The 27172-nt window shown below is 42.6% G+C and overlaps 1 protein-coding gene across 1 annotated transcript; it reads left to right on the top strand.

Moving 5' to 3' along the window:
* Positions 1-8668: 8668 nt before the first annotated feature.
* LOC310984184 (myosin-13-like) lies at positions 8669-26639 on the top strand (the record flags this gene model as incomplete). The annotated part of the gene is made up of 4 exons (XM_083969330.1): positions 8669-8707; positions 8848-9069; positions 26325-26468; positions 26565-26639. The coding sequence occupies exons 2-4, from the start codon at positions 8863-8865 to the stop codon at positions 26637-26639; spliced, it is 426 nt and encodes a 141-aa protein (XP_083825456.1). The 5' UTR covers positions 8669-8707; positions 8848-8862.
* Positions 26640-27172: the final 533 nt, after the last annotated feature.

Below are 27172 nucleotides of genomic sequence, written 5' to 3' on the forward strand. Positions count from 1 at the left end.
TACCAGTTCGATCTGGTACGAGTTCACGGGTCGGAAGTTACGAGTGGCCGTTATAGGGAACTTTCACAGACAACAGGATGGTAAAAACACGAGCTACGGGTTACCTGGAACGCTACCAAGTCGTAGTTGTGACTTGAAGCTGTAACTTACGGTTTCAAAAGCCTGCCTTGAACGCAGCATTAGCCGAAACGGCCGTGAAGCTGATATCTGCTTTAAGTTTATCCTCCCTCTCCACAGAAGGGAGCTCAAAGTGCTCAAAAAAGGCATCCATCTTTTTTTTATTGGCCCCACCCTCTGTTCCATATAATTTAGAATAATACTGTTTAAAAATTTGGGAGATTGACTTAACCTCACACTGTAGTCTACCCTGTTCATCCCTAACTGCTGGAATAAACTGCCTATTCTCTATCTGTTTTATTCTGTTCGCCAACATCCTCCCTGCCTTGTCACCTGACTCAAAATACAATCTTCGTGTTCTAAATAAAGCATAGGCTGTTTCCTCATGTAAAATCCTCTGTAGGTCTGCCCTAGTAGCAGTGAGAGATTTTCTAAGATCTAAATTTGAAGGGTCAGCCAGTTTCCTTAGTTTAACATTTAAATTTAACTTTTTCTCAATTTTTTTTACGTTTCTCAGCAGTTGCATAACTGATGATCCATCCTCTGCATGTAGCCTTAAAGGCTTCCCATACAGTGGACACTGTTGATACTGAATTCAAATTTATCTAAAAAAATTCAGAGATTTTGTTTCTAATATATGAAACAAAATCTGTACTCTTAAGAAGAGAAGTATTTAATCGCCACTGCTTGGATCTATAAAGATTAGATGGTGGAACAAAAGAAACAGATACAGCTGCATGATCACTCACAAGAATACTATGAATTTGAGAATTAATTATATTTTGAGTAAGGTTGGAGGACATGAGGATGCTGTCTATTCTAGAATAGGAGCTATGTGGGTTAGAGAAAAAGGTATATTCTTGATTATCTGAATTTACCATGCGCCAAATATCACTGATTGATAGCTGCGTCTGAAACTCATGCATTGCAGCTGAATTTCGTCTATCAGATGGAAGAGGACCATTCGACCTATCTAACAATGCATTTGGCACACAATTGAAATCTCCTGCAATGATAAGCGGTCCTTCCATATAGCAGGAAATCACTGGATAAAGGGCCGATAAAAAATTAGACTGAAATATATTGGGTGCATAAATATTCACCAGTGTAAGTTTTTGATTCTGAAAAAGACCAGTGATTATTATATACCTACCCTCAAGGTCAGTATGGATCTTACTCAATTTAAATGCTATATTTTTGGAGATTAAAATGCTCAACCCTCGACTAGCCTGACTGCCAGGGGAGGAGAAAACTTGTCCCACCCACTGCTGTTTTAAGTTTTTCGACTGTTCTGCATTTAGGTGAGTCTCCTGTAACATAGCAATATCACAATTAAGGGACCTTAGATAAGTAAGGATCTTGTGTCTTTTAATTTTATTCTGGATACCGTTAACATTCAAAGTCACCACTTTAATCGTATTTAAACTTTTATCCATCGTTGAGAAAATACATTCCAACCCCTTTAATACTCAATTTGTGCTCTAACCATGTACCAACAAAGAAAGGGGAGGGGTTAACATACAAATATACACATAAAAAGCTAACAAACATACAACAATAACAACAGAAATGGCAGCACGCCTGTCTGGCAATAAGGCCAGATACACAACATAAACATCCCATATCCGTGAAAGTGTGGCGTAGGCACAGCTGGAGTCGCTCTGCCCTACCCAAAATAAATTAAACTAAATTCGAGCCCATTATTAAGGAAAAAATAAAAATAAAACTAATAAAAAGAGAGAAAGAAAAAGAAAAGAAACACTCATTCATTCAGAGGTGGGGGGGGGGGGGACAGAGTTGTTTTAGAGGTAAATTCATGCAAAACCGCTGATGCGCGTTGCGTTCAGGGACAGTTTTTCAGCAAGCAGACTCTGTATTTACCTCGAAAACGGCTCCGTTTCGTAACGTTCCATTATTATCTCATAGCGTGGTGAATGTGCAGGTCACAACTTGTCCACGAAAGCGTTTTGGAGTTTTGGGATTTTGTATTTGATGAGTTTGATGAGGGAAACCAAGAAATTCCATTAGCCTCCATAGTGTAGCTCTGAACAGCCTGCCGCTCCGCTCCTCCGTTCTAAAAATAGCTTACACCGACAAATAAAGGTAACGAACCTACTGCTATGACTATAGCGATTATGGCAATGGGCCAATTTGCCAAAATGTTGAACTATCCCTTTAACTGTGTGAATGGTGTGGATAAACATTCATTAAAATACTGTAAATGGTCCAGAAAGATTGCTATGAACTTTACTTGACATAATAAATAGCTATAGATAATAACTCTGATGGTGTGGTCTGTTACAGCAGTTATCTAAAGTATTGGAAAACAATAACTATATTCATATACTATCCTGATTAATTGATTAGTTGATTTTATTAAAGTGCCCTCACTCAAATTTGGTCATGAAGGACATTGAGCTAACAACTTATATGCTTTCCATATTTTTTTCAGTCAGTGTTTATGGTTTATTGTCCTTTCTTTCAAATTAATAAAACACAGATTAACTACTGTTACAGTAAAACATCATTCTGCATACATATTACTCATGATGCAGTACACAAATTACAAGTATTTCTTGTCATGCTTCATTGTCTATACATTATGTTGAGCTGTACTGTCTTTCTAAGATAAAATTAGTGTTTGTCCATTTTTCAGATCATTGTACTATTGTTTTCCATACTTTAGCCAACTAGCCAAAGTTCTGATTGCATGCAGACTCATTATGTGTATGTAATCTTGTCCAAACTTAACTTATTCCACACTATTCCTCTACTTTGTTGTATATTGTATATCGTTTAGTAGTGGTGTTATTAAGAGCTTGTGTGTTTGTATGTACATCAACGGTGCTAGTTGGCAAAATATCTGCGCGCAGATAGTAGGCCGGTCTGGACCAAAAAGTCCAGGGCCAAATTTTTGTCCCAGTCCACCCCTGGAAACTGGTCCATGCATTTATCACTGGGCAGCAGTATCAGCGCTAGACCTGGAGACCAAGGCGCTGTATTCCCAGTGGGCCTGCATTGTAGCCCAGGAAGGCCTCCTATACCGTCACTGGAAATCTCCAGGAGGTCAAAGAGAGGTTCTGCAGCTTCTGGTTCCTCGCAGCCTGCGGAGCCATGTACTCAAGCTAGTCCATGGTTCGGTAGGGGCAGGACATTTCGGTGTAGCCAAGACCCTACACTGGCTGAGGGGACGGTTCTTTTTTTTTAAATATATTTTTGGGGGCTTTTTTTTTAAAGTATATTTTTTGGCGTTTTGCCTTTTATTTGATAGTAGGCTACATAGTGAGATAGACAGGAAAGGGGGCGGCAGAGAGAGAGGGGGAATTACATGCAGGAAAGGTCTGCCCGACGTGGGATTCGAACCGGGGACGCCTGCATTGAGGACTGTAGCCTCTACATGGGGCGGCCGCCTTAAAGCAGAAGTAAGTGGTCCGGTCGTTTTCGCTAATGCTGCGTTCCAGGCCGGCTTTTGAAATCGTAAATTACAGCTTCAAGTCACAACTTACGACTTTGTAGCGTTCCAGGCAACCCACTCGTGTTTTTCCGACCTGTTTTACCGGTGAAAGTCACTATAACGGCCACTCGTAACTTCCGACCGGTGAACTCGTACCAGATCGAACTGGTACGACTTCGCGGTCGGAAAAATACGAGTTTCCTTGAACGCACCATAACAGTCCTCGCCCCTACGTCGCCACATTCACGGCGTCCCTTGGCTGCACACACAGCCCTGCATGCCGTTCTCTCTCCTCATTGGATAAAAACTGTAGGATACGATAAATGTTTTCTCCTCGGCTCAGAGCAGAGCAGAGTGACTGACAGACCCGTGTTTCAGACCAAACACTCTATGTAAGTGATTGCTGTTGGAAGATATAACTATTTAAGACCAGTGTTGTGGGTAACGCGTTACAAAGTAACGCGTTAGAGTACTTTGATTACTTTTTTCGTGTAACGTGTAACGTAACGCGTTAGTTTCGTGAGTTGAGCAATCAGTAACTTAGTTTTTTTTTTAAAAAAGTAATCCGTTACATTTCGCCGGATAAGGAAAAGAAAATCCCGACTGCAGCCTGCTTTTTGTCAGACAGACTACTGTGCAACCTGCGGATGTGTCAGCCAAGGTGCAGCGCTGTGATGCGTCTGTGCCCTGCTGACCTACGTTACCTATGTGTGTGTGTGTGTGTGTGTGTGTGCGCGCGTGCGTTTCAATTCGCCGGCGAAAAGGACAAGAGCGGTAAAATGCACACTCTGCGTTGGTGATAAGCTTCTATCGACCGCAAAAAAATCCACATCCAATTTAAGGGCCCATTTACATGGACCAGCTCCACGTACGGAGCTGCTTCTCCAGCAGCAACAAGCAGCCCGGGCCGGCTCTCAGTGCTGCCCGCTTTCAGCAGCTCCCTCTCGGCGAGCGGCAGCCCGGATCTCTACTCCATAGCTGCCGTAGCAGCAGTGTGATCATACCAGTACATTCAACCGCATTTTTTTTTTTTTTTTACTTTTATTACACACAAGGCAGGAAGTTCACGTCTCGCCAGCCTCCCTCCTCTCCACACGTGAGTCCTCCGTTCAAACTGACAGACAGATCGAGCAGTGAAGCTGCTGAGAGGGATTCACGGCAATTCCTGAATTTTGATCAGTTCTGCGATCAAAAAAAAAAAAAAAAACGCTATGTGGCATATTTCTGACTGTCTTTCCTGTTATTGTTATCCTGTATAGTTAATTTGGTTGGATGACTGATGTTATTCGTCAGGACGTGCATTTAAAAGAGGCTGTGTGTCTGTCAGTTAAGTTGCAGCATGTGCGAGGCGCGCTGCAAAAGGCTTTTAATTTTTGGTAACGCATGAGTACGCGTTACTTTTATTCATAGGTAACGCAGTAACGTAACTGATTACTTTTAATTGATGGTAACGTTGTAACTTAATTAACTACTTTCAAAAGTAACTATACCCAACACTGTTTAAGACTTATATTAACACAAATATATCACTTACTTCTGCTTTAACCACTGCGCCACACACCGCCACATTTTTGAGGGGGGGGGGGGGGTGACACACAGGATAGGGCCGCTCGGCGCAGGATTCGAACCGGGGTCACCTGCAGTGAGGACTATAGCCTCAACACATGGGGCAGGTGCTCTACCAACTGAGCTAAACACCACCCCTGAGGGGACGGTCCCGTCGTGATGTGGAGCTGTTTGTCCACCACTGCGATTCCTGCACTGCCAAGAAGGGCCCCACGAGGCAGTCACATGCCCCCTTGCAGCAGTATTGGGTGGGGGCACCATTTGAGAGGGTGGGTGTCAACATCCTGGGCCCATTCCCCACTACTGACCAGCGGAATCGCTACGTCCTGGTGGCCATGGACCAGGTGGCACTACGAACGAAACCAGATGTGGGCAGATGTGTTCAGGGGCAGAACCCTCATTTCACATGTGAAGTTTCGAGCAAATCGGACAATGCATGAAGGAGTTATGACAAGTTGAAGTTGATGGTTCATCCACCAGGGGGCGGTAACCATATGTGGGCAGGTGCGTTCAGGGGTGGACCGTCATCACACATGTGAAGTTTCGAGCAAATCGGACAATGTCAATGTAAAATATGGCATTTCCACAAGGGGGCGCCATAAGCAAAATTGCCTATGAGTGTATGGAGACCAGAGCCGGTTCAGACCTCCATGGGGCCCTAGGCAAAATTCTGCTAAGGGGCCCTCCTAACTGAACCCCAAAAACTTTCACACCTGACACCCAGTGTTTCCACTCATCCCCCCTTTAAACATATTGCACTGTTGGTCTAACTAAGAATAAATTCAGAACAAATCAAACTAAATGTGTAAACAAACAATCATACAGTCTTACATGTTGGGCATGCATGTTAATGTTTGAAATAACTCACCATTAAATAGAACTAAAACATAGATAAGGCTACTATTAATTCAGCTCCATCAAATTGGCTGCACTTGACACTTTCATATACTTCAAATGTATATGTATATTATTATTTATTATATATATATATATTTTTTTTAGCACCATTGTCACAATATTTCACAAGTTTTATTTAATTCACTAAGATATCTGCATCTATATTTGCCTGTATCCAAGCAACCAAATTCAATCTTAGTCAATATTTATCCATTACTTTCCATTTTGTATAAGTGCAGTTGTAATTACACTACAACTAAAATCATAGAAGCCAGCAAGACGCACACAGAGACCGGGGTTCACCCAGGGCTCAGCGCTCTGTTGATGCAGGTCAAACACGGACTAGTCCCTCCCACTCTCCCACCCGGAGAGGAGAGTTACCTGACTGTTGTTCCCGCAGGTCATTGTCAGCTGGTTCTTCCCCCTTTGTTCCCCGAGGGATAACTCAGCTTCATCGTGGCGTGGTAAACGCTGTCTTGCTAGTAGGAATCCGGTAGGCCAACACGTGCGCGACGGACGGCCCGTGGTTTTTTTTTTTTCACGGGGCCTCTACTGTTTTGCGGGGCCCTACGCAACGTGCGTAGTGTGCGTATTGGGTGAACCGGTACTGATGGAGACGTTCACGATTGGGCTCTTATCATGTACAGAAAATATGAAGCAGTTCGGATGAAGTATGTGGGAGAGAGAGCTGCTCGAATATGCATGGCGATGGATCAAAAATGGCGGCGCCAAAGCAGCCACGCCCTTGACCTACAGACATGCAGAAGACAACTTTTGATCAGCATGGTCTCTGGATGATCTGTTGTAAATTTGAAGTCGATTGGATAAAATCCCTAGGACCGGTTTGTTAAAATACAACATGTGGAAATCACGCCAAAATCACAAGTAAAAATGGCCAACTTCCTGTTTGGACTAGACCATTGGTGCCAGAGAGTTTTTTGTGCGACTGGACAACATAGACGTGTACCAATTTTCATGTTCTAACTAAAAAAACCCTATGGGGAGGAGTTTTTGAAAATGTCAAGGGGGCGCTATAGAGGCATTTCCCCCCCGCATGGGTGACACCCCTATCAGATGTAAGAGCTCACCACCCTTGACCTGTGTATCAATTTTCATGATGATACGAGTTCATTAACGTCATCAAAAAGCCAAACATATTTTCATGGCGAGGGATTGATAGTTACCGCGTCACCACATGGACGCCATTACGGCTGAAATACACTGGGAACGGCCGCGACGCGAAACGTACGTCGTGCGACAGCCGCAGCAGCTCGCGCCCATTCAGTCAATGGAAGCTCCTCCAGCGGCCATGTGAGCGACGCGCACTCCAGAGGCCGTCGCGCGGCGTTTCTCTTCTTTTTCGCGCCGAGTCTATTTTATTTCCTCGTTGCGTACTACACGGCCCTCCAACAGGTAGAAAACTACAGAGAACTGTGTATAAAACGAATATATTACGTTTAAAAGTGATTAAAATAAATGTCTCATGTACCAGAGGCAAAGCCAGTAGCAGTGCAACATTATGGGGTTTGTTTTTTTTACATTGTGGATCCATGATCGTGTAGTTAAACAGTTAATTGATACCATTTAATATAGTCTGCACTTGCAAACCCTACATAGTCAGCAAATTACCTGTGAAAAAGGTACTGTCAATCCATTTTAACAGGAGGGATGTAAAAATGTGTTGAGATGCATAAAGTGCACTCATTTACTGCAGGCTTGACAAGGTGAAGCTGACAGCTGCAACAACAAACAGTGAAGCCGTGTCGCGTCGCGTCCGTGCCTGGTGTAGCACTCCGCTCCGCCCCGCTTACGTATCGTGTCGCGGCCGTTCCCAGTGTATTCCTGGCGTTACTCGTAGCTTCACAGCATTTTGAATTCTCTTCTCATGGGAACAACTGCAGTCAATGTAAGAGTGGCATTTTTAAGCAAAACACTTATCGTTAAAAACAAATCACCAACATTTCCATGCTGTCAAGATGCAATTTATGTGTTATCAGATTTTTGTTTAGATAACAGAATTACTGACAATTTTTGAGATCTGCCTTGACAACTGCTGCCTGGCCGTTGACTCCGAGTCCATTTGACCACCCCCGTCCATTGCTGTGCAGTAGATATAATTACCTTTGCATCAGCACGGTCTCTGGATGATCTGTAACAAATGAATAAAAAACGGGAATTTCAATAGGATGATACTGTTGTCCTCTGGGCCCCAATTAAATGAAAAATGCTCTTTCATCAGTAGGTACAAGAAAAAGAAAAAAAGGGTCCTGAAAGCCTTTCAGTTTGCTTCAAGCCACACTGGTCAGCAGAAATAAGGAGAGGAGAACTATGAGGGACGATAAAACATCCAATAAAGGCATTTTGCCATAATTTGTAAACCACACCACATCTTGTATGTAGCCCGTAATAACTTTTGCAGCGTGTACAAACATGACCTTATAAAAGGATACTAAGAGGATAGAGAAGTAGACCCTTGACAGCCCTTCATACTGGTAAGATCATCCATCCATCATAACTGTTCTGTAGAATATCAACGTTTTCATTTTAATGTCTTTAAAATATAAATTGGTTAGATATATTTTGGAACAAATCTTCTCTTTAAACTCATCTCTGTGTCTGAAAGTAACGTTTTTAGGATTGTGGAACATAACATTTTGACAGAGAGAGGGTCGGGTATGAATATATTTTGAATTTGATGCATTTCATATGAAGCAATTGATTGAATGAAGTTATTTTTGGATGTTCAGCTTCATGAGCTCATCTAACTTCAAAAAGGTGCACTAAACTTACTCTAATTTCTTCTTACCTCACAGACATAAACTGCCACCATGAGTACAGACGCAGAAATGGCCGTATATGGCAAAGCTGCCATTTACCTCCGTAAGCCAGAGAAGGAGAGAATCAAGGCTCAAAGCAAACCCTTTGATGCCAAGGCTGCCTGCTATGTGACTGATGCCAAAGAGCTGTACCTGAAGGGAACAATCACCAAGAGAGATGGTGGCAAAGTCACCGTCAAAGTCCTGGACACCTCGGAGGTTTGTATTATAACTTAAAGCAGAAGTAAGCGGAATATTTGTGTTAATATAAGTCTTAAAGCAGATATCAGTGGAATGTTTTTGTTAATATAAGTCCTAAATAGTCCTATTTTCCGTCAGCAATCACTTACATGAAGTATTTCAGCCTAAACACGAGTCTCTCCGTCACTCTGCTCTGCTGTAACCCGAGGAGAAAATTTTCCTTGTGGGATACAAGTGTTATCCAATGAGGAGAGAGAACGGCATGAAGGGCTGTGTGTGCAGCCAAGGGATGCGCGTGAATGTGGTGACGTAGCACGAGGACCAATTGATGCCTGACAAGGGCGGGGGCTGCTAACTCATGGTGCGTTTAAAGAAACTCGTACTTTGTGTTTTTCCTTCCTGTGAAGTCATACCAGTTCGATCTGGTACGAGTTCACGGGTCGGAAGTTACGAGTGGCCGTTATAGGGAACTTTCACAGACAACAGGATGGTAAAAACACGAGCTACGGGTTACCTGGAACGCTACCAAGTCGTAGTTGTGACTTGAAGCTGTAACTTACGGTTTCAAAAGCCTGCCTTGAACGCAGCATTAGCCGAAACGGCCGTGAAGCTGATATCTGCTTTAAGTAGTTATATCTTCCGATGGCAATCACTTATATAGAGTGTTTGGTCCGAAACACGGGTCTGTCAGTCACTCTGCTCTGCTGTAAGCCGAGGAGAAAACTTTCCTTGTATCCTACAACCTTTATCCAATGAGGAGAGAGAACGGCATAAAGGGGCAGTCCTCTCTGTGTGTGCAGCCAAGGGATGCACGTGAATGTGGTGACGTAGGGACGAGGGCGGGGACTGCTAATGTCGTGATAAAAAGCTCGTCCTTTGGGCCGTGAACTTGTCCGACATTTACTTCAAAGACTCCAATTAAACGCTGACCAAAGATGGATCCGACATAGAGTTGTCTTTTATTTACTCTTGAACAGAAGTAAAGTAAAAGCATACACCCCGAGTCACTTACAAAATACAAAGTACAGGAAAAAGAGTTTCGACAGGAACAAACAAAACGAAGTGACTGACTTCATATCATCAAGGTGTGGTTTATATACTGGTGGGCAGGTGTTGATCTCAGCATTTCTCACTCCCACCTGTTGAGATCTGACCTGTTGACGGTGCACTTTATTCTGTGGCCTTGATTTCACCCTGATACTTTTCTCCGGATGTGTCCCACTTTACTAGCCTTATTTGGACTGTTACCATAGACTTCCATACACTACGCGCACCTTCTCGATCCTTGCCTGGTGGCCATTCTATGTAAGTGCGCCGGAAGCCAAAACTACTAGCTCAGCAGAAAGTATTATACGGGTCATTCATAGTTCACATCCATCCCCGCTCACCACTAACACCTTGCACTCCGCCTCCATCCCCGTTCACCACTAAGCCTTGCGCTCCTTCAGAGAAGTGCACATAGGTGGTGCTAAGGAGCATGTTGTAATTTTGGAGATCAAAATGGCTGCCAATAGTGATAATACAATGTTGAAATGAAGCAATATAAGAACACAAAATAACTATACTTTAACTGTTCAAACCCACACAGAATGACATTAAATGTAATGTAGTCATTATTGGAATAATAACACAGTTCATACGTGATCTTTAAAGGTGGCATAACACTCTGTTCACTGGTCTTGTTGTTATCAAACTTTTATGTCATTTCACATGAAAAAATACCACCACATTATCCCTCCTTTGTGACTGGATAAGTCACATCCAAGTAAATGTTTGACCCGAGTTGATTCGGACACGTCAGTCTAAGTTTAGACATGGATTCTTCCCTAAGTCAATATAATGCAAACACTACTACTACTGGTGACATACAAACAATACTATATGTGCATCAAAACCTTCTCCTTCATCATGTGTATAAATGATAACATCTCAAATGCAAAAAGTGATATATGAATATGAGCCCACCACGTCTAACATGCAAAAAATACAAGTCTCCTCAAAACATGATGCATAATGTCAATTTCATGTTTCTCCCCAGGGTTCTTAAACTTAGTTACAAGAGTATAATCCTTTAATGAAATCAGGTAGAACACATTAAGGTGAATATATGAAAGTAAAACATGTTACCTGAAGTGAATATATGTAAAATCACACGTGGGCCTCATATTATGTACTTTTCTTAGTGATTACTCAGGGCTCTCACGTGGCCCGTCCAGGATAACATCATGGAACTCGCGGCATACAGGGCACCATACAATAGTATCAGAATCAGAGACAGCTTTCTTGACCTTTGCCGACTTGGCCTTTGCCGACTTGGCCTTGCTCTTTCCACGTCTATTCCGAGCAGTCGTCACCTTGTTCTTTCCCAATCTCCTCACATAGCGCAGATGGTGTTGCTCCATTGGTGGGAGGCCTGTGATTGAACGGCCAAAGAGACTGGCAGGCACTTGTGTCAGTATCTCCCAGTCCTCCTCCCAGTCCAGATCTGCGATTGTGAATTCCCTCAGGAGAACTGGTCGTTGGGCCACACACTCCTGCTTGGGGGGTGAAGCTTCTTGCACCTCCTCTCCCTTACCTCCCGTGCTTATCTTTATGACTCCCATCGGAGCCGCAGGTGGAGTGGCCTTCCTTTTCCGGGACTTTTTAGTGGCTTTTTTACCCTTTGGAGCAGGTGTCACCTGTGGTGCAGGCGCCACCTGTGGTGCAGGCGCCACCTGTGGTGCAGGCGCCACCTGTGGTGCAGGCGCCACCCGCGGTACGAGTGTCACCCATGGTACAGGTGCCACCCGTGGTGTAACCTCAACATCTCCTTCTTCATCTGATGATTCTGGCATACTTGCTTGACTGCTGTCGCTGTCCGATGATGAATAGAGGACCGTTGCACGAACATCAGCAGGTGCACTCTGCCCTGCAGATGTTGAGGGCTGCCTCACCACCTGGCTTCTCAAAGCATATCTTGGCCCTGAATAGCTTGGGCCTGGCTGCTCCTCCCCCTGGTCACTGGTGGTTGACGGTCCTGCTTGATCCCACTGAGTTGTAGACTCTGGTTGGTTGTATGTGGGCGAATCCCTGTAGCTGCTGCTATCTGGCCGTTGGTAGTTGGGTTGGTTCATCAGAGGATAACTGCCTGGGGCCAGGTGGTAGGTGCCCCATCCCGCCGGGAAGTTGTTCTGGCTCGTCTGGGGGCTGTTCTGGCTCGTCTGGGGGCTGTTCTGACTCATCTGGAACCGCTGCCCCGCTGCCGTGCCATATGGGACCTGCTGCATCGGATTAGATTGACTAGTGCTGCTGTACCAATCGAGGCCTGGGAGGAAGTAATTGTACTGCCCGCCTTGTCCGTATTGGTCAGCCATGTCAATCTATATGGGCGACACATAAAGGTTGATTAAGACATCATTCCATATTTTAAAGTCTTCTAAATAATCCTTCTTTCTCTGCAATACTTTTCCTCCGACCACAACTTCAAATTCTCCTTTGTAAGACTCAGAACCAATTTTATATTTTCTCAATATCACTTTAAATGCTTCTGTTCCATGTCTAGACACAACATTGTGAGTGCTAAATATTAATGTTTCTTTGTAATGTATTGCTATTACCTCTATTTTACCCCTAGTGAACAATGGCATGCAACGTTTTTCCTCTAAATTGACAATGTCATATCTATATGATAAAGTAAGCCAATCACAATGTACAGTGAAATCTTCATTTATTTTATGAATATTAGTCTTCCGATTTTCACATTTCATGTCTTCTAGATAAATTTCATATGGCTGTGATATGAATGGATAAGCTTCAGGATGTACTGATTTGCGACTGTACTGTATAAAGGTTTTTGATTCTTTGACTAAAATTGGTCCCAGGGGCAATTGATTTAAAATGGGTTGCAAGTTTTTATTATATTTCTTTTCGGATTTTGTTTTATTCCTTCCTCTGGTTCGTTGCATATTTATACATTTTGATAATTTACTTCCATTTCCTCATAATTTGGTTGTTCATCCACTTCATTTGCATCAATTATTATTGGAAATTGTCCCATGATTACCTTAGTTGCCTTATTTATCATAATTTTTACCATTGGAAGTACGCAACACAGTACAATGGCGGTTACCAACATCAAGATTCCAATTATCATTCCAACTATCCGCAGAATCTTCTTCCAGGACAATTTGTTTAACTCCCCCCAAACTTTTTCCAAAGTGATTGGTTTTGTGTTCCAATTGGAATTTGCAACGTGTTCATCTCTAAGTGTGCCCATTAATTTCAACAGTTGAGTCAAATTACCATTCTCACCTGTATGTAAAGGTATAACAGTACAACAGTCTTCTCCAATGTAGCTACAGAGTCCTTGTTCTGGTGCCAAAATTGTGTCGATGACGAATCTATTTTGCATGGCCATTAACGAGGTGGCATGTAATTGCTCTCGCACCGCTCCTATTGAAGCCATGGACCAATTCATGAATCTTTGTTGATTGTACCACAAGTAGTTAACCCATTTACTATTTCTGGCTATGTACTGTGAATTTATTATTGAACCAGCCAAAGGTATCCATCCTGTAGCCTGTCCAGATTGAATCCATGCATTACTTATAGCCAAATCATCCTCTGGCGTTCCCGTGGGTTCCTGATTCCATGATATGTAAACCTTCTCATCTTGGAACCATTTCTCGAACGGACTTCTTTTTAATCTTTTGTTTGGCGGGGTAAAAGGGTTTAACACTGCTATTTGACTAGTCATCATGATTGGGGCGCATAATCCAATCCAATCTGCTGGCAGTCTAACTCTCAATTTATCACTACCTTCACATAACCAGAAAACATCAGCTAATGGTTTTGTGCCTTGACTCAGTGTTGGCATTTCCATAGTCTCTACATGAGTATTATTTTGGATCAGATACCAATTGCCGCCATCTCCTAATATCTGTTTACACTGCATGCTTGATTTTGATGTTGTATTGCAATAATAGATGCGTATAGGCAGTTTAGTTTTAGTCTGTGTGCTATTGAATGTTATATATTTGCACTTGATCCTTTGATCTTGGATAACCCGATCTCCATGTAATGCTCTTAACAATAGTTCATCTCTGGCTATACAGAAAGGGTGGATCATTTCCGCCGCCACCTGAGTGCTTGGTGGAACCCACACGTCCAGGTCATCGGGCAATATTTTAGGACAAACACGAGTGTCATTAGACCCCCCATCTACTGTTCCACTTGCCAATTTCATTACACAATAGCCAAAACATGTTGTTTTATTTTGACATACGGTTGAGTCTGCCCCTGGGATGGGTAAGATTTTTGGCAGTCTTTTTGAATTGTAGCATGTGATACAGTCACTATTGCTCACTTGTTGGGCTGAGTATTTCATCCACTGATAGAACATATTAGGCTCTCCTCCTAATCTTGTCCATTTCATTTTTGGTGCTTGACGTCGTTTACGCGGTTCGGATTTAAGCGCTACCAATTGGGCTGCTTCCTGTTTCATCATTGATTTGCGTGTCATATGATCAATACACGATTCATTGTTACATTCCATTTTTAGATGTGTTACCAAATTTGTTTGACATTTGTCAGCAATTGGCAGGACTTCAGCTATTGTTTGTTCAGATACTCTAATCAAAGTTAGGTTGTGCCTGGATGATCTTACATAGGTGAGCTTCACTATTTTGTCCATTGGTATTTGTTCATGTTTGACTGCCAATAGTCCTGCTGCCAAAGCACAGTCAATTAGTGATTGGTCAGGTTTTACATCAGCACTGTTTTGAGTCTGCATGCCATGTATCACTATCATCAGAAGGGCTAGTGTTACCCCTCCCCTAATTAAAGTGTGTTTATACTTTGCTTTTCTTCCGCCAATTTTCTTTCTTTCCCCGATAACATATTGTGCCTGTCTCATTGTGACTACATAGCTTTGTTTTTGGGTCTTTTGATTATTTGTTCTGTTTTGTTTTGGTTTTGTGTTGCCATTAGTGAGTTTTAGGTCTCTCTCCATTTCTCTTCTTTGTCAGTCTTAGGGAATGTCTCTCTCTGTGTGATTCTTCGGGCTGCTCGATGTCCTGCAGGGAGGCGCGGCCTTCCCTTCGATTCCCCTGTGATAGGTTCTGTCCCTTCGGGGAGGCGTGGCCTTCCCCTGTTGGTCTGGGCGAGTCTCTTGACGCTCCAGGTGGTTCTTCTGATTTACAGCAGTGGTTGAGGTGGTACCAAAGGGTCTTACCTTCTACTTTTAAGGCAGTAGGTGTAACTATGGTAACTTTGTAAGGACCCTCCCTTCTGGGCTGATTCCACTTGCGTTTGAAAACCTTCAGGTACACCCAGTCTCCTGGTTCAACGCTTTGAAGTGGTTCTGGAATGACAGCTTCTCTGTTTTCCACTGCGCCTTTGACCTGTTGAGATATAACTTTATAGATTCGAGACAATTGCTGTAAGTAACATGTCAATTCTTTTTCACATTGTTCAAGTGGGGGGCCTTTGTATGGGCCCCGGAAGAAGGGGACCGGCATCGGTCTCCCTGTGAGCATTTCATGCGGTGTTAGGTGTGTTAATCTGTTAGTTTGCATTCGCATAGACATTAAAGCAAGAGGCAAAGCATCCATCCACGTTAGTTTGTACTGACTGTCTGCTATAATCTTAGCTACTTTTGCTTTCAAAATCCCATTTGCTCTCTCCACTATTCCCTGTGACTGTGGATGATAAACACATCCAAATTTCTGCTTTATTCCTAACATTTTAAATGCTGTTCTAATGGTATTGGCTACAAAAGCTGCACCGTTATCTGAACTGATGATATCTGGTACACCAAATCTAGGAAATACTTCTCTACACAAGAATTTTGCAGCCGATGCGTGGTCGGGTCCCTTTGTAGGCACCGCTTCAACCCATCGGCTGAATCTATCCACCACTACTAGAATGTATCTATATCCTTGGATTCGCTCTGTCATATCAATGTGATCCATGACTAAATGACGAAAAGGGCCATCGGGTGGTGGCATGTGTGAAATTGGTGCTGAAAAGTTTTTCCTTACATTATGACATGCACACACACTGCATTCATGCAACACTCTTTCCACAGTACTTGTTAAAAACGGTGACCACCAGACTTTTTGAATCCTCTTTATTACCTCCCCCCTCGCACAATGGTCAGCACCATGTGCGTCACGAATAGCAATTTTCAACAATGCACTAGGTATCACAAAATGCCCATGAACACTTCTCCACAAACCCTTCTCAGGACCATCATGAGTAACCTTGATTGCTCCACGATTAATCCAAACAGACTGTTCATATGGACCAGCCTTATCCTGTGCAGCTATTAAGGATGTTAAATCAGTAAGTGGTGTATCATTCTCAGCCATCAACACAGGACCTATAGTTGCATGCACTGCGGCACGCCTGGCTGCTTCATCTGCCACGTTGTTACCTTTAGCAATCAGTGTGTCTGTCTTCTGGTGAGCTGCACACTTCACAATAGCGACGGCTTGGGGGAGCTGCATAGCTTCTAAGAGAGCAGAGATAGCCTCACCATGTATTACAGGAGAGCCGTCTGCCCTCTTAAATCCTCTCTGTTTCCATATGTTTCCGTGCACATGACAAACTCCATAGGCGTACTGTGAATCTGTATATATATTGACACGCCTGTTCTGGCCTAAGTTACATGCAGCTGTCAGAGCTTTGATTTCTGCCAGCTGTGCTGAACAAGGCTGCGGTACTTTAACTGCTTGTTTTTCTTCAAAAGTGTTATCAGGTTTGAGTTCAATGACAGCATAGCCCGCATGATTTCCCACTGCGTCTTTAAAACAAGATCCATCCACAAACAAAGTGAGATCAGCAACAATTGGTTCATTGTACAAATCATCACGTGGTTTCAAAAATGTTTCCGTTGTTTCTATACAATCGTGAGGGGATCCCTCCTCAGGTAACGTAATACGAGTTGCTGGATTAACAGTATTACAACGTTGGATTGACAGCTCAGGTGCAGATAAGATAACTTCATAACCTGTCTTTCTAGCCTGTGTCAAAACAAATCTTGGACTCGTTAGCAGGGCATGTAATTGGTGTGATGTATACAGTGCGACAGGGTGTCCCATGGTTAAGGCAGAGGCTTTCTGAAAAGCAAACGCGGCTGCCGCCAGGCCCTGATAACATGGTGGAAGTCCAGCCTCTACATTATCTAGCTTACTACTGTAATAAGCTAAGGGCTGTTTAACTGACCCAGTTTCCTGCATCAACATTGCACATGCATATCCAGATTTCTCTGCTACAAACAAGTGAAACGGTTTTGAGTAGTCTGGATTCCCTAATGCTGGAGCAGTCTGCAGATCTCTTTTCAAGGCCTCAAATGCCGCCTCAGCGTCCTCAGTCCATTGTAATTGAGCAGAGCGGCCTTTTTGCCCTGCAGCACGAATGAGTGCTCGTAATGGAGCGGCTTTAAGAGCATATTCAAAAATCCACAGTCTGCTGTACCCCGTCAGGCCCAGGAAAGTCAACAACTGCCCTACCGTTTGCGGTTTGGGCGATTTAACTATCACTTGTAATTGGGAAGGAGCAATAAGCCTTTTATCCCCACACAGCCTCCTGCCCAGATACTCAACTTCCTCTTTGCAAAATTGTAGTTTCACTTTGCTGACCTTATGACCCCCCTTTGCAAGGGCAGTCAGTACTGCTATAGAATCCTTTTCACACTGCTCTTTTGTCGGACTGCAGATCAAAAGGTCGTCTACATATTGTATTAAAGTGCTTACAAGATCCAGATGATTTAGATCATTAAACAGTACCCTGTTAAAGATTGTAGGACTATCCACAAATCCTTGGGGTAGCCGTGTGTAGGTGTACTGCTGACCTTCATACATGAAGGCAAAGAGAAACTGTGAGTCAGGATGTACTGGAACACTGAAAAACGCAGAACATAAGTCTATGACAGTGTACCACTTAGAACCAGCAGGTATGTTAGAGAGCAATGTATGTGGGTCAGGAACAACAGGTGTCTCAGCGTTCACAATGGCATTAATTGCTCTTAAGTCATGTACCAATCGATAATCATCGGAGTGTGGCTTTTTAATAGGGAAGATTGGAGTATTACAGAGACTTTTGTTAACTTTTATTAATACCCCCGCTTCCATCAGACCTGTAATTGTAGGCCGGATGCCTTCCACTGCCTGGTGCTTGAGGGGATATTGTCGTTTGTATGGCAGTGCAACATCCTTCCTAAGTGTCACACGTGTTGGTTCTGCTGACCTTACTAAACCCACATCAGTTTTGTGCTTTGACCACAATGTCTGTGGGACCTGTGTCAGCATTTCTTCGTGCTCTGTTGTGAGTGTCATTTGTTTAGTTGTGCCGTTGTGTATCACTACTCTTCGCGCAGAACCCACGTCACAAGCATCAATAGTTATTTTCAGATATTGTTTGTCAGGTGAAACATGCATATTTCCTTCCCCAGTCGGCTCCCACTTAACTAACTGTGATGCGGCCTTCACCATCTCCCCCAGCTGATAAGATTCATAGTTCTCTCCCACCAACAAAGATATGTGAGGTGATGCCTTTGAAACCTGAAACCACTGCACAAGGTCTGCTGGAAGTTCCACAGCAGCGGCTGCTCCCTCCTCTCCCACATAAATAGCATAGCTAGTGAGACAAAATGTTCTGTTATTAATGCATGCTTTCCAGCAGGCCTCAAAATCCACATTATTTTGTTCCTCATCATATAACAACGTACAATGAAGTGGCAACTGAGGTTCGTTTTTTATTCCTAAATTAACTTTAACCCATTCTTTCCATACTCCCCATGTCTTTTCTAAATTTGAATCAGAGTCTAATTGCAGCCAATACACAGCAGATGGGTTGTGCAGGGTTGGCAGGGGATTAGGTGTTTGTTGGAGTTGTGCCATAATTTTACATGTCATGGTGTCATTTGGAAAGTCCATTCTTAACCCATCAGGAGTACACGTGATATTGGTTTTTAGTTGACATAATATGTCTCTTCCTAATAGGTTAATTGGAGTTTTCTCATTATACAATAATGGTGCAATTACTGTTTTTCCCTCAATTATCATTGAAACCGGCTGAGTTAATGGTATTATTTGATTTTTCCCAGAGAAACCTATAGTTTTAACCGATGAATCCGAGAGAGGAAAGCTTTTGCCGGTTTTCCCTATGCACGAAAATCCCGCCCCCGTGTCTATCATAAAGGTGTGATCTTCACCAAATATTTTTACTGTTATAATTGGTTCGTCTTGAGATTGTTTTGAAATAATTGGTGTCATTAAGTTCCTCTCTGGTTTCTCTGGGCCCCCCTATTGCTGAACGTCCGCAGGCCATGGCCTCATCGGGCAGTCTTTTTTCAAATGTTCATATGAACCACAGCCCCAGCACCTGAAGGTGATTGCTCCTGCATTTTGGCGGGGTTGGTATCGCTGCGTTGGAGCCATTTGTCTTCTTCCATGAAAAGATGGCCCTGCTCTCCGAGCGGGCTGTCTTCTGAGACTGTTATAGTTTCCACCTTCATTTACATTGAGAGATGGTATCTTTGCTGGTTGTCTTTCCCATTCCTGTTGATTCTGTGGTTGAAAATTCTCAGGTTGGGCTTGTTCCACAATTGGTGCTGCTGTTATCACAGCTGCTTGGGTCTTTACCTTGTCCTTTTTCTGTTTGGTGCTCAATTCATTCAGTTGCAATTGAGTGAGTTTGACTGTCAGATGTTTGTTGGCCTCCTCTTCTCTTTTCTTCTCTTTCCTGATGGCTTCCACGTGGTGAACAATGTGTTCTGCGAAAACTGGCCAATCCTGTTTCATAAGTCCCACCACATCATCCAAACGTTTCTGCACTTCTGATGGCAATGTCTTTTTGACCATGACTTTAAACAGACTTTGGCTGGTGCTGTCATGGTTCCAGGGACTTCCTGTTTCGTCTTTCCATTTTCGTTGAAAATCACGCAGAAATTTGTTTGGACACTCATTCTCCTTTAACTTTTCTCCTTCCAATTTAGATGGATCCATTTTTTCCGGGAATTGCTTTCTCAGTGCGGCCCAGATCACGCCTCGATGTCCGTTGAATCCCACGTGATCTACAGTGTTTCCTTCCACAGCGTTAATTAAATTTGCGTCCCGAAAGACTTCTTCTGTTGTTTGCTTCCCAGTTTTGTGCATAAGTAGTGCTTTGATGTCTCCAATGGCCAATGTGACCCCAGCTGTGCTTTCTTCAAGAGCTGTGATCCATTTTCCAGCTCCCTCTGTCAAATCAGGAAGTCTTTCTGCCAATCCGATCATGTCAGCGAATGACCATGGCACATATCGAGGTTGGTCTGGAGATTTTGCCACAATTGGACAGATTGAAATTGGCTGGCTGGGATCCTTATCTGTTATCTCCTGTCCAATTGTTTTTCCGCTTCTGAGCATTATGCCCCTTTCAGGACAGCTCCGTGCTGCAGCTCCTAATACCTCAGGGCTGTACAGCCTACTAGTGTAGGCATCAGGAATGTCTTCTTGTTCGATGTCGATGCAAACCTGCGGAGATGCTGTCCAGGATTGGGGACTACTATGCTTCACAATGTCGTGAGTTTCCAGTAACTCGTTTATTTGGTGGCTTTTCAGTCGTCGAAGTTCATGTAATTTGGCTCGTTGAGTTTCTCTCAAGATGTTGTCTTCTTCATTCATTCTTCTTAATTGGTCATCAACAGATCTTAACTCTTTGTTTAAATGAGCAATTTTGTCATCCGCAATTTCATTTGTCTGTGATCTTTGATGACGGTTTCTTTGAGGTGTCAAAGGTGACCACTTGGCTTCTCTTGTTGCTTTTCCTTGACTTGCGTCAAGGATTTTGTCATACAGTGAGCTGTTTCTTGGAATAGCTCCACTTTTTTCTTCTCCTCTTTTTGTTTGTGACACCGCATGTTCATATGCTTTTCTGTCTTCATCTTCCTGCTCTTGCGGTGTTTTTGCCTGATAATACATCTTGACATCGTTTTGAGTTTCTTCATCAAAGCCTGCATTGGAGGCTTGTTGCTTCAGTTTGTCACTGTTCTTCTTCCGTGTAGCTGTTGGTGTGGGGAGGCGTGATTCTTGTGCAGTGCGTTCGTCATCTGACTCACTGGTGTCCGCCTCCTCTTCGTCAGAGGATGGCTTCACCCATGACACGGTAAACTTTCCTTTAAGTCCGCCCCTCTTCTCCTTCTCTGCTCGAGTCACAGGAAACTGACCGATGGGCGTTTCTTCTGGGTTGTATGGTGGGGGCTCTGAGCACAGAGGAGGAGCTGATGGAACGGGCAGCTCCACTCTGCATTTCTCCTTTGATCTTTGGCTGGCATCTTTGGTAATTACAGGCAGTTGTGTAGTGTTCAAAACATGTTGTCTGCCCGCTTGACGAAACCACCGCAGAACTTCTCTCTCTTTTGCCCTTTCGCCTTCTCTCTTTTTACTTTTATCTACCGATTTGTAATGTTTAATATTGGCTTCCACCTCGTTGCAACAGGCAGCGTTAAAGGTCCCTTCTTTAGGCCATTGTAACGTCCCCGTGATACGCTTGTGCCACTTTTTCATACAGAGACGTATTTGATCTGCATAGTCTGGTTGTTGTCTTATTACCAGCTCTAACGGCGTCAACCTCTTGTTCTCCTTTGCCACTTTAGCACCCATAACCACCTGTGATTCAGTTTTTAAATTTGACTCAAAATGCTGTGTGTCTATGTGTTTTGAGGTTTTTATTAACACAATAATCTTTCCAACTGTAATGCCGTGTTTTATTCTTTCCTCGTCTGTGAACTCAAAATTTAACTCATCTATGTGTTTATCATTAATGGATGTGAAGTCCTTATTAAGAGCTCCGAACTGCCCTGTTTCCCACTGGACTTTCCTGGGAACGACGGTTATGCTCAACCTAGGATTTATAGCTCCAACCCTTTTCCCTTTAATTATCAACCCTTCAGGAATATCCAAGTGAGGAGTCAAACACACACACGCCTTGGATTTAGGATTTCTGCAGAGTTGATCCAGCAAATATGATAAGTTTTTAGTAGTCCAGATATTCTGTAATATGTCTTTCCACAATATAGTGGGAAACTCCTCTTGTATTTGGACCAAGTTTTCAAAGGTTGTTATCTGCCACAATCTCTGATTTATTGCATGCTCACTCTGCCAGTGTACGGTCCCGTTTTTATCTTTATAGGTGTTTTCCACCCAAAAATGAGTTTTAATCCCTCGAGTTTCTATACTAGCGTCTTCACATGTAGTTAATTTACCACTGTCATTTACTTTCTCATCCATTCGCCAGAAAATTAATCAAACAGTTAAATGCCTAATGTTTCATTATTGAATTTTTTATTATTATTATTATTATTATTATTATTATTATTATTATTATTATTATTATTATTATTATTTTATTTTTTCCTTTTATTCATAAAACATGAACATTTCAACTACTTACTCATCACAAATCAAAGCATAAAATGCATTCCACTCTTTTACTTTAACCCCATATGAATGCCCCTTTAATCAAAATTTAACTCTTGCACATTATTAAATTACTTTATCTTTACACTTCTTCACACACTTTTTTTTTTTAAAAAAAAACCTGCCACTCGTTTCTTAATAATGACCTTCAAGTGGCTGTCTCAGGCAGACAGCCGCTTTAACACGACCTTCAAATGGCTGTTTCCAGCCGCCAGCCACGCTCGCTCAGCAGCCAGTGTCTTATTTTTTCCACAACAGCTTAAAGCACTATTTAACCACCACCAGCAACAACTGTGCTGATTTATTCTCAAAAAACAGTAACAAGTTCTCAAGGACACTTTCTGCTTTTTCAACAAACCTTAGAAGCACTATGCCTGACCCCAGCAGTCAGACATGCCTTCCAAGGTTTCACACGGCTTGTCGCCGAATTCAATAACTTTTCATACCTAAACCAGTATCAAAAGTTATTATTACCACCAACGATTTATCGTTAGCTAATTACCATCAACAACGAATGTGCTGATAAATTCTCAAAAAGCAGTAACAAGTTCTCAAGGACACTTTCTGCTTTTTCAACAAACCTTAGAAGCACTATGCCTGACCCCAGCAGTCAGACATGCCTTCCAAGGTTTCACACGGCTTGTCGCCGAATTCAATAACTTTTCATACCTAAACCAGTATCAAAAGTTATTATTACCACCAACGATTTATCGTTAGCTAATTACCATCAACAACGAATGTGCTGATAAATTCTCAAAAAGCAGTAACAAGTTCTCAAGGACACTTTCTGCTTTTTCAACAAAACCTTAGAAGCACTATGCCCGACCCCAGCAGTCAGACATGCCTTCCAAGGTTTCACACGGCTTGTCGCCGAATTCAATAACTTTTCATACCTAAACCAGTATCAAAAGTTATTATTACCACCAACGATTTATCGTTAGTTAATTCCCATCAACAACGAATGTGTTGATAAATTCTCAAAAAGCAGTAACAAGTTCTCAAAGACACTTTCTGCTTTTTCAACAAAACCTTAGAAGCACTGTGCCTGACCCTGGCAGTCAGACATGCCTTCTAAGGTTTCACACGGCTTGTCGCCGAATTCAATAACGTTTCATACCTAAACCAGTATCAAAAGTTATTATTACCACCAACGATTTCTCGTTAGTTAATTCCCATCAACAACGAATGTGCTGATAAATTCAGAAAAAGCAGTAACAAGTTCTCAAGGACACTTTCTGCTTTTTCAACAAACCTTAGAAGCACTGTGCCTGACCCTGGCAGTCAGACATGCCTTCTAAGGTTTCACACGGCTTGTCGCCGAATTCAATAACGTTTCATACCTAAACCAGTATCAAAAGTTATTATTACCACCAACGATTTCTCGTTAGTTAATTCCCATCAACAACGAATGTGTTGATAAATTCTCAAAAAGCAGTAACAAGTTCTCAAAGACACTTTCTGCTTTTTCAACAAAACCTTAGAAGCACTGTGCCTGACCCTGGCAGTCAGACATGCCTTCTAAGGTTTCACACGGCTTGTCGCCGAATTCAATAACGTTTCATACCTAAACCAGTATCAAAAGTTATTATTACCACCAACGATTTCTCGTTAGTTAATTACCATCAACAACGAATGTGCTGATAAATTCAGAAAAAGCAGTAACAAGTTCTCAAGGATACTTTCTGCTTTTTCAACAAACCTTAGAAGCACTATGCCTGACCCTGGCAGTCAGACATCAGTTCCTCACAGGTTTCACACGGCGTGCCACCGAATTCAATAACTTTCCATACCTAAACCAGTATCAAAAGTTATTATTACCACCAACGATTTCTCGTTAGTTAATTACCATCAACAACGAATGTGCTGATAAATTCAGAAAAAGCAGTAACAAGTTCTCAAGGATACTTTCTGCTTTTTCAACAAACCTTAGAAGCACTATGCCTGACCCTGGCAGTCAGACATCAGTTCTTCACAGGTTTCACACGGCGTGCCACCGAATTCAATAACTTTCCATACCTAAACCAGTATCAAAAGTTATTATTACAACCAGCGATTATCGTTATTTATCTCACTCGACTTCATGCAGCGGCTTTATGCTTTTAATCTTTTCATTCCCCACACACTCCCCTTTCACTCCTCCGCAGCTCTCAGACCTCTGCCACAATCTCAGCGCCACACAGTTATTCACTCTGCCACTTCACAAGATTCACAAATCACACTTATTTATCAGTCAAACCTTTTTTACTTTGCCACGCTTATTCACTCTGTCACACGCTTATTCGCTCTATCACGCTTATTCACTCTGTCACACATGTCCGGACCATTCACTCTCACTCAGCAGTGCGCACACACACCTGCCACACCATATGCAGAGATTTTTTGCAATTACACAATGCACTGTGGACCAATTTTCTACTTTGTTTTTATATGTATGTGCAGTATGGCCACAATCATTAACTTACTCCTACTTCTAGTTTCGATAGAAATCTTCTGTGCCTGACCGATTACCTACCACTAATGTGACAGATTTAATCTTAAACAGGACATACACAGACAATTGCTCTTCAATAGATTGAAAACAAGAGGTTAGTAGGAGAAGAGAGGTGTTAACAAGGCACCAGGTCAGATCCACCTTAACAGCTTCATATTACTTTTTTCTAGGTTCTTTTGGAGGTGAGGTGTAGAGACTTACCTGAGAGCAGGCACGCCTTTCTCATGTTTTCCAATTAAAATAGCCGGCCGGGCTTACCTTTTTGTGTGATTTAGGAGAAAGCGTGGCTCTGCTCCCAGTTGTTCTCGCCTCAGATCTCCTCCTGGCTCAGGGTCGCCAATTATGTCGTGATAAAAAGCTCGTCCTTTGGGCCGTGAACTTGTCCGACATTTACTTCAAAGACTCCAATTAAACGCTGACCAAAGATGGATCCGACATAGAGTTGTCTTTTATTTACTCTTGAACAGAAGTAAAGTAAAAGCATACACCCCGAGTCACTTACAAAATACAAAGTACAGGAAAAAGAGTTTCGACAGGAACAAACAAAACGAAGTGACTGACTTCATATCATCAAGGTGTGGTTTATATACTGGTGGGCAGGTGTTGATCTCAGCATTTCTCACTCCCACCTGTTGAGATCTGACCTGTTGACGGTGCACTTTATTCTGTGGCCTTGATTTCACCCTGATACTTTTCTCCGGATGTGTCCCACTTTACTAGCCTTATTTGGACTGTTACCATAGACTTCCATACACTACGCGCACCTTCTCGATCCTTGCCTGGTGGCCATTCTATGTAAGTGCGCCGGAAGCCAAAACTACTAGCTCAGCAGAAAGTATTATACGGGTCATTCATAGTTCACATCCATCCCCGCTCACCACTAACACCTTGCACTCCGCCTCCATCCCCGTTCACCACTAAGCCTTGCGCTCCTTCAGAGAAGTGCACATAGGTGGTGCTAAGGAGCATGTTGTAATTTTGGAGATCAAAATGGCTGCCAATAGTGATAATACAATGTTGAAATGAAGCAATATAAGAACACAAAATAACTATACTTTAACTGTTCAAACCCACACAGAATGACATTAAATGTAATGTAGTCATTATTGGAATAATAACACAGTTCATACGTGATCTTTAAAGGTGGCATAACACTCTGTTCACTGGTCTTGTTGTTATCAAACTTTTATGTCATTTCACATGAAAAAATACCACCACACTAACTCCATCAGCTGACAGGAAGTTAGCCAAAACGAACGGATCACTTACTTCTGCTTTAATAAGAGTCATACTGTATGAATTAAATGTGATCAGCTCTCAATGTGACCAACGGTCTGTTGCAGGAAAGGACAGTTAAAGAGGATGACGTCTCTCCAATGAATCCTCCCAAGTTCGACAAAATTGAGGATATGACTATGATGACCCATCTCAATGAAGCCTCTGTCCTGTATAACCCCAAAGAGTGTTATGCAGCATGGATGATCTACGTAAGACAATCTGCCAGATGATACACACAATACTGAAAATGATTATACTTGTAAGAAACATAGAGTTAACTGTTTTAACTCTATGATCACTTTCAGACCTACTCTGGTTTGTTCTGTGCCACCGTGAACCTCAAAAAAAAAAAGATGGCTGCTGAGACACCGTGCTCATGAAGATCCTCAGAGAACAAACAATTGTAATTGAGAACAAACAATTACAAAATATTGGCTGAGCTCCAATAATCTCAATATTCCGACGAGCAATATAAAGCAGCAGGGTGGGAGTGGAAGAGGTTAAATCTGAGGAATAAGGATGCCTAAGAAGAAAACAAACACATACAAAGACTGCCAAACGCCCGACTCGGCGTCTGAGGAGGAAAACGTGGAAGGATTCACTCAAATTCTGAGAGAAATCAGAGAGTTCCGCCACGAAACAACTTGCAATTTCGAAGTGGTGAAGAAGGATATAAGCGAGATAAAGAAAAAAATCAAAGAGCTGGATAGTAGGATGGAAGAAGCGGAGTCCAGGATTGCGGCGAAGGAGGACCAGGAAATCATGTTGTCGAAGGTACTGATTCATACTCTACGTGTTCAGAAAGATTTGATGGAAAGATGTGAAGATTCTGAGGGCCGATCGCGAAGAAAGAATCTGAGAATCTATGCAGTACCTGAAAAGTTAGAGGGAAGCGACATGATTGGGTTTGTGG

This window comes from Trachurus trachurus, assembly GCF_905171665.1.
Source record: "Trachurus trachurus genome assembly, chromosome: 1".
Classification (NCBI taxonomy): domain Eukaryota; kingdom Metazoa; phylum Chordata; class Actinopteri; order Carangiformes; family Carangidae; genus Trachurus; species Trachurus trachurus.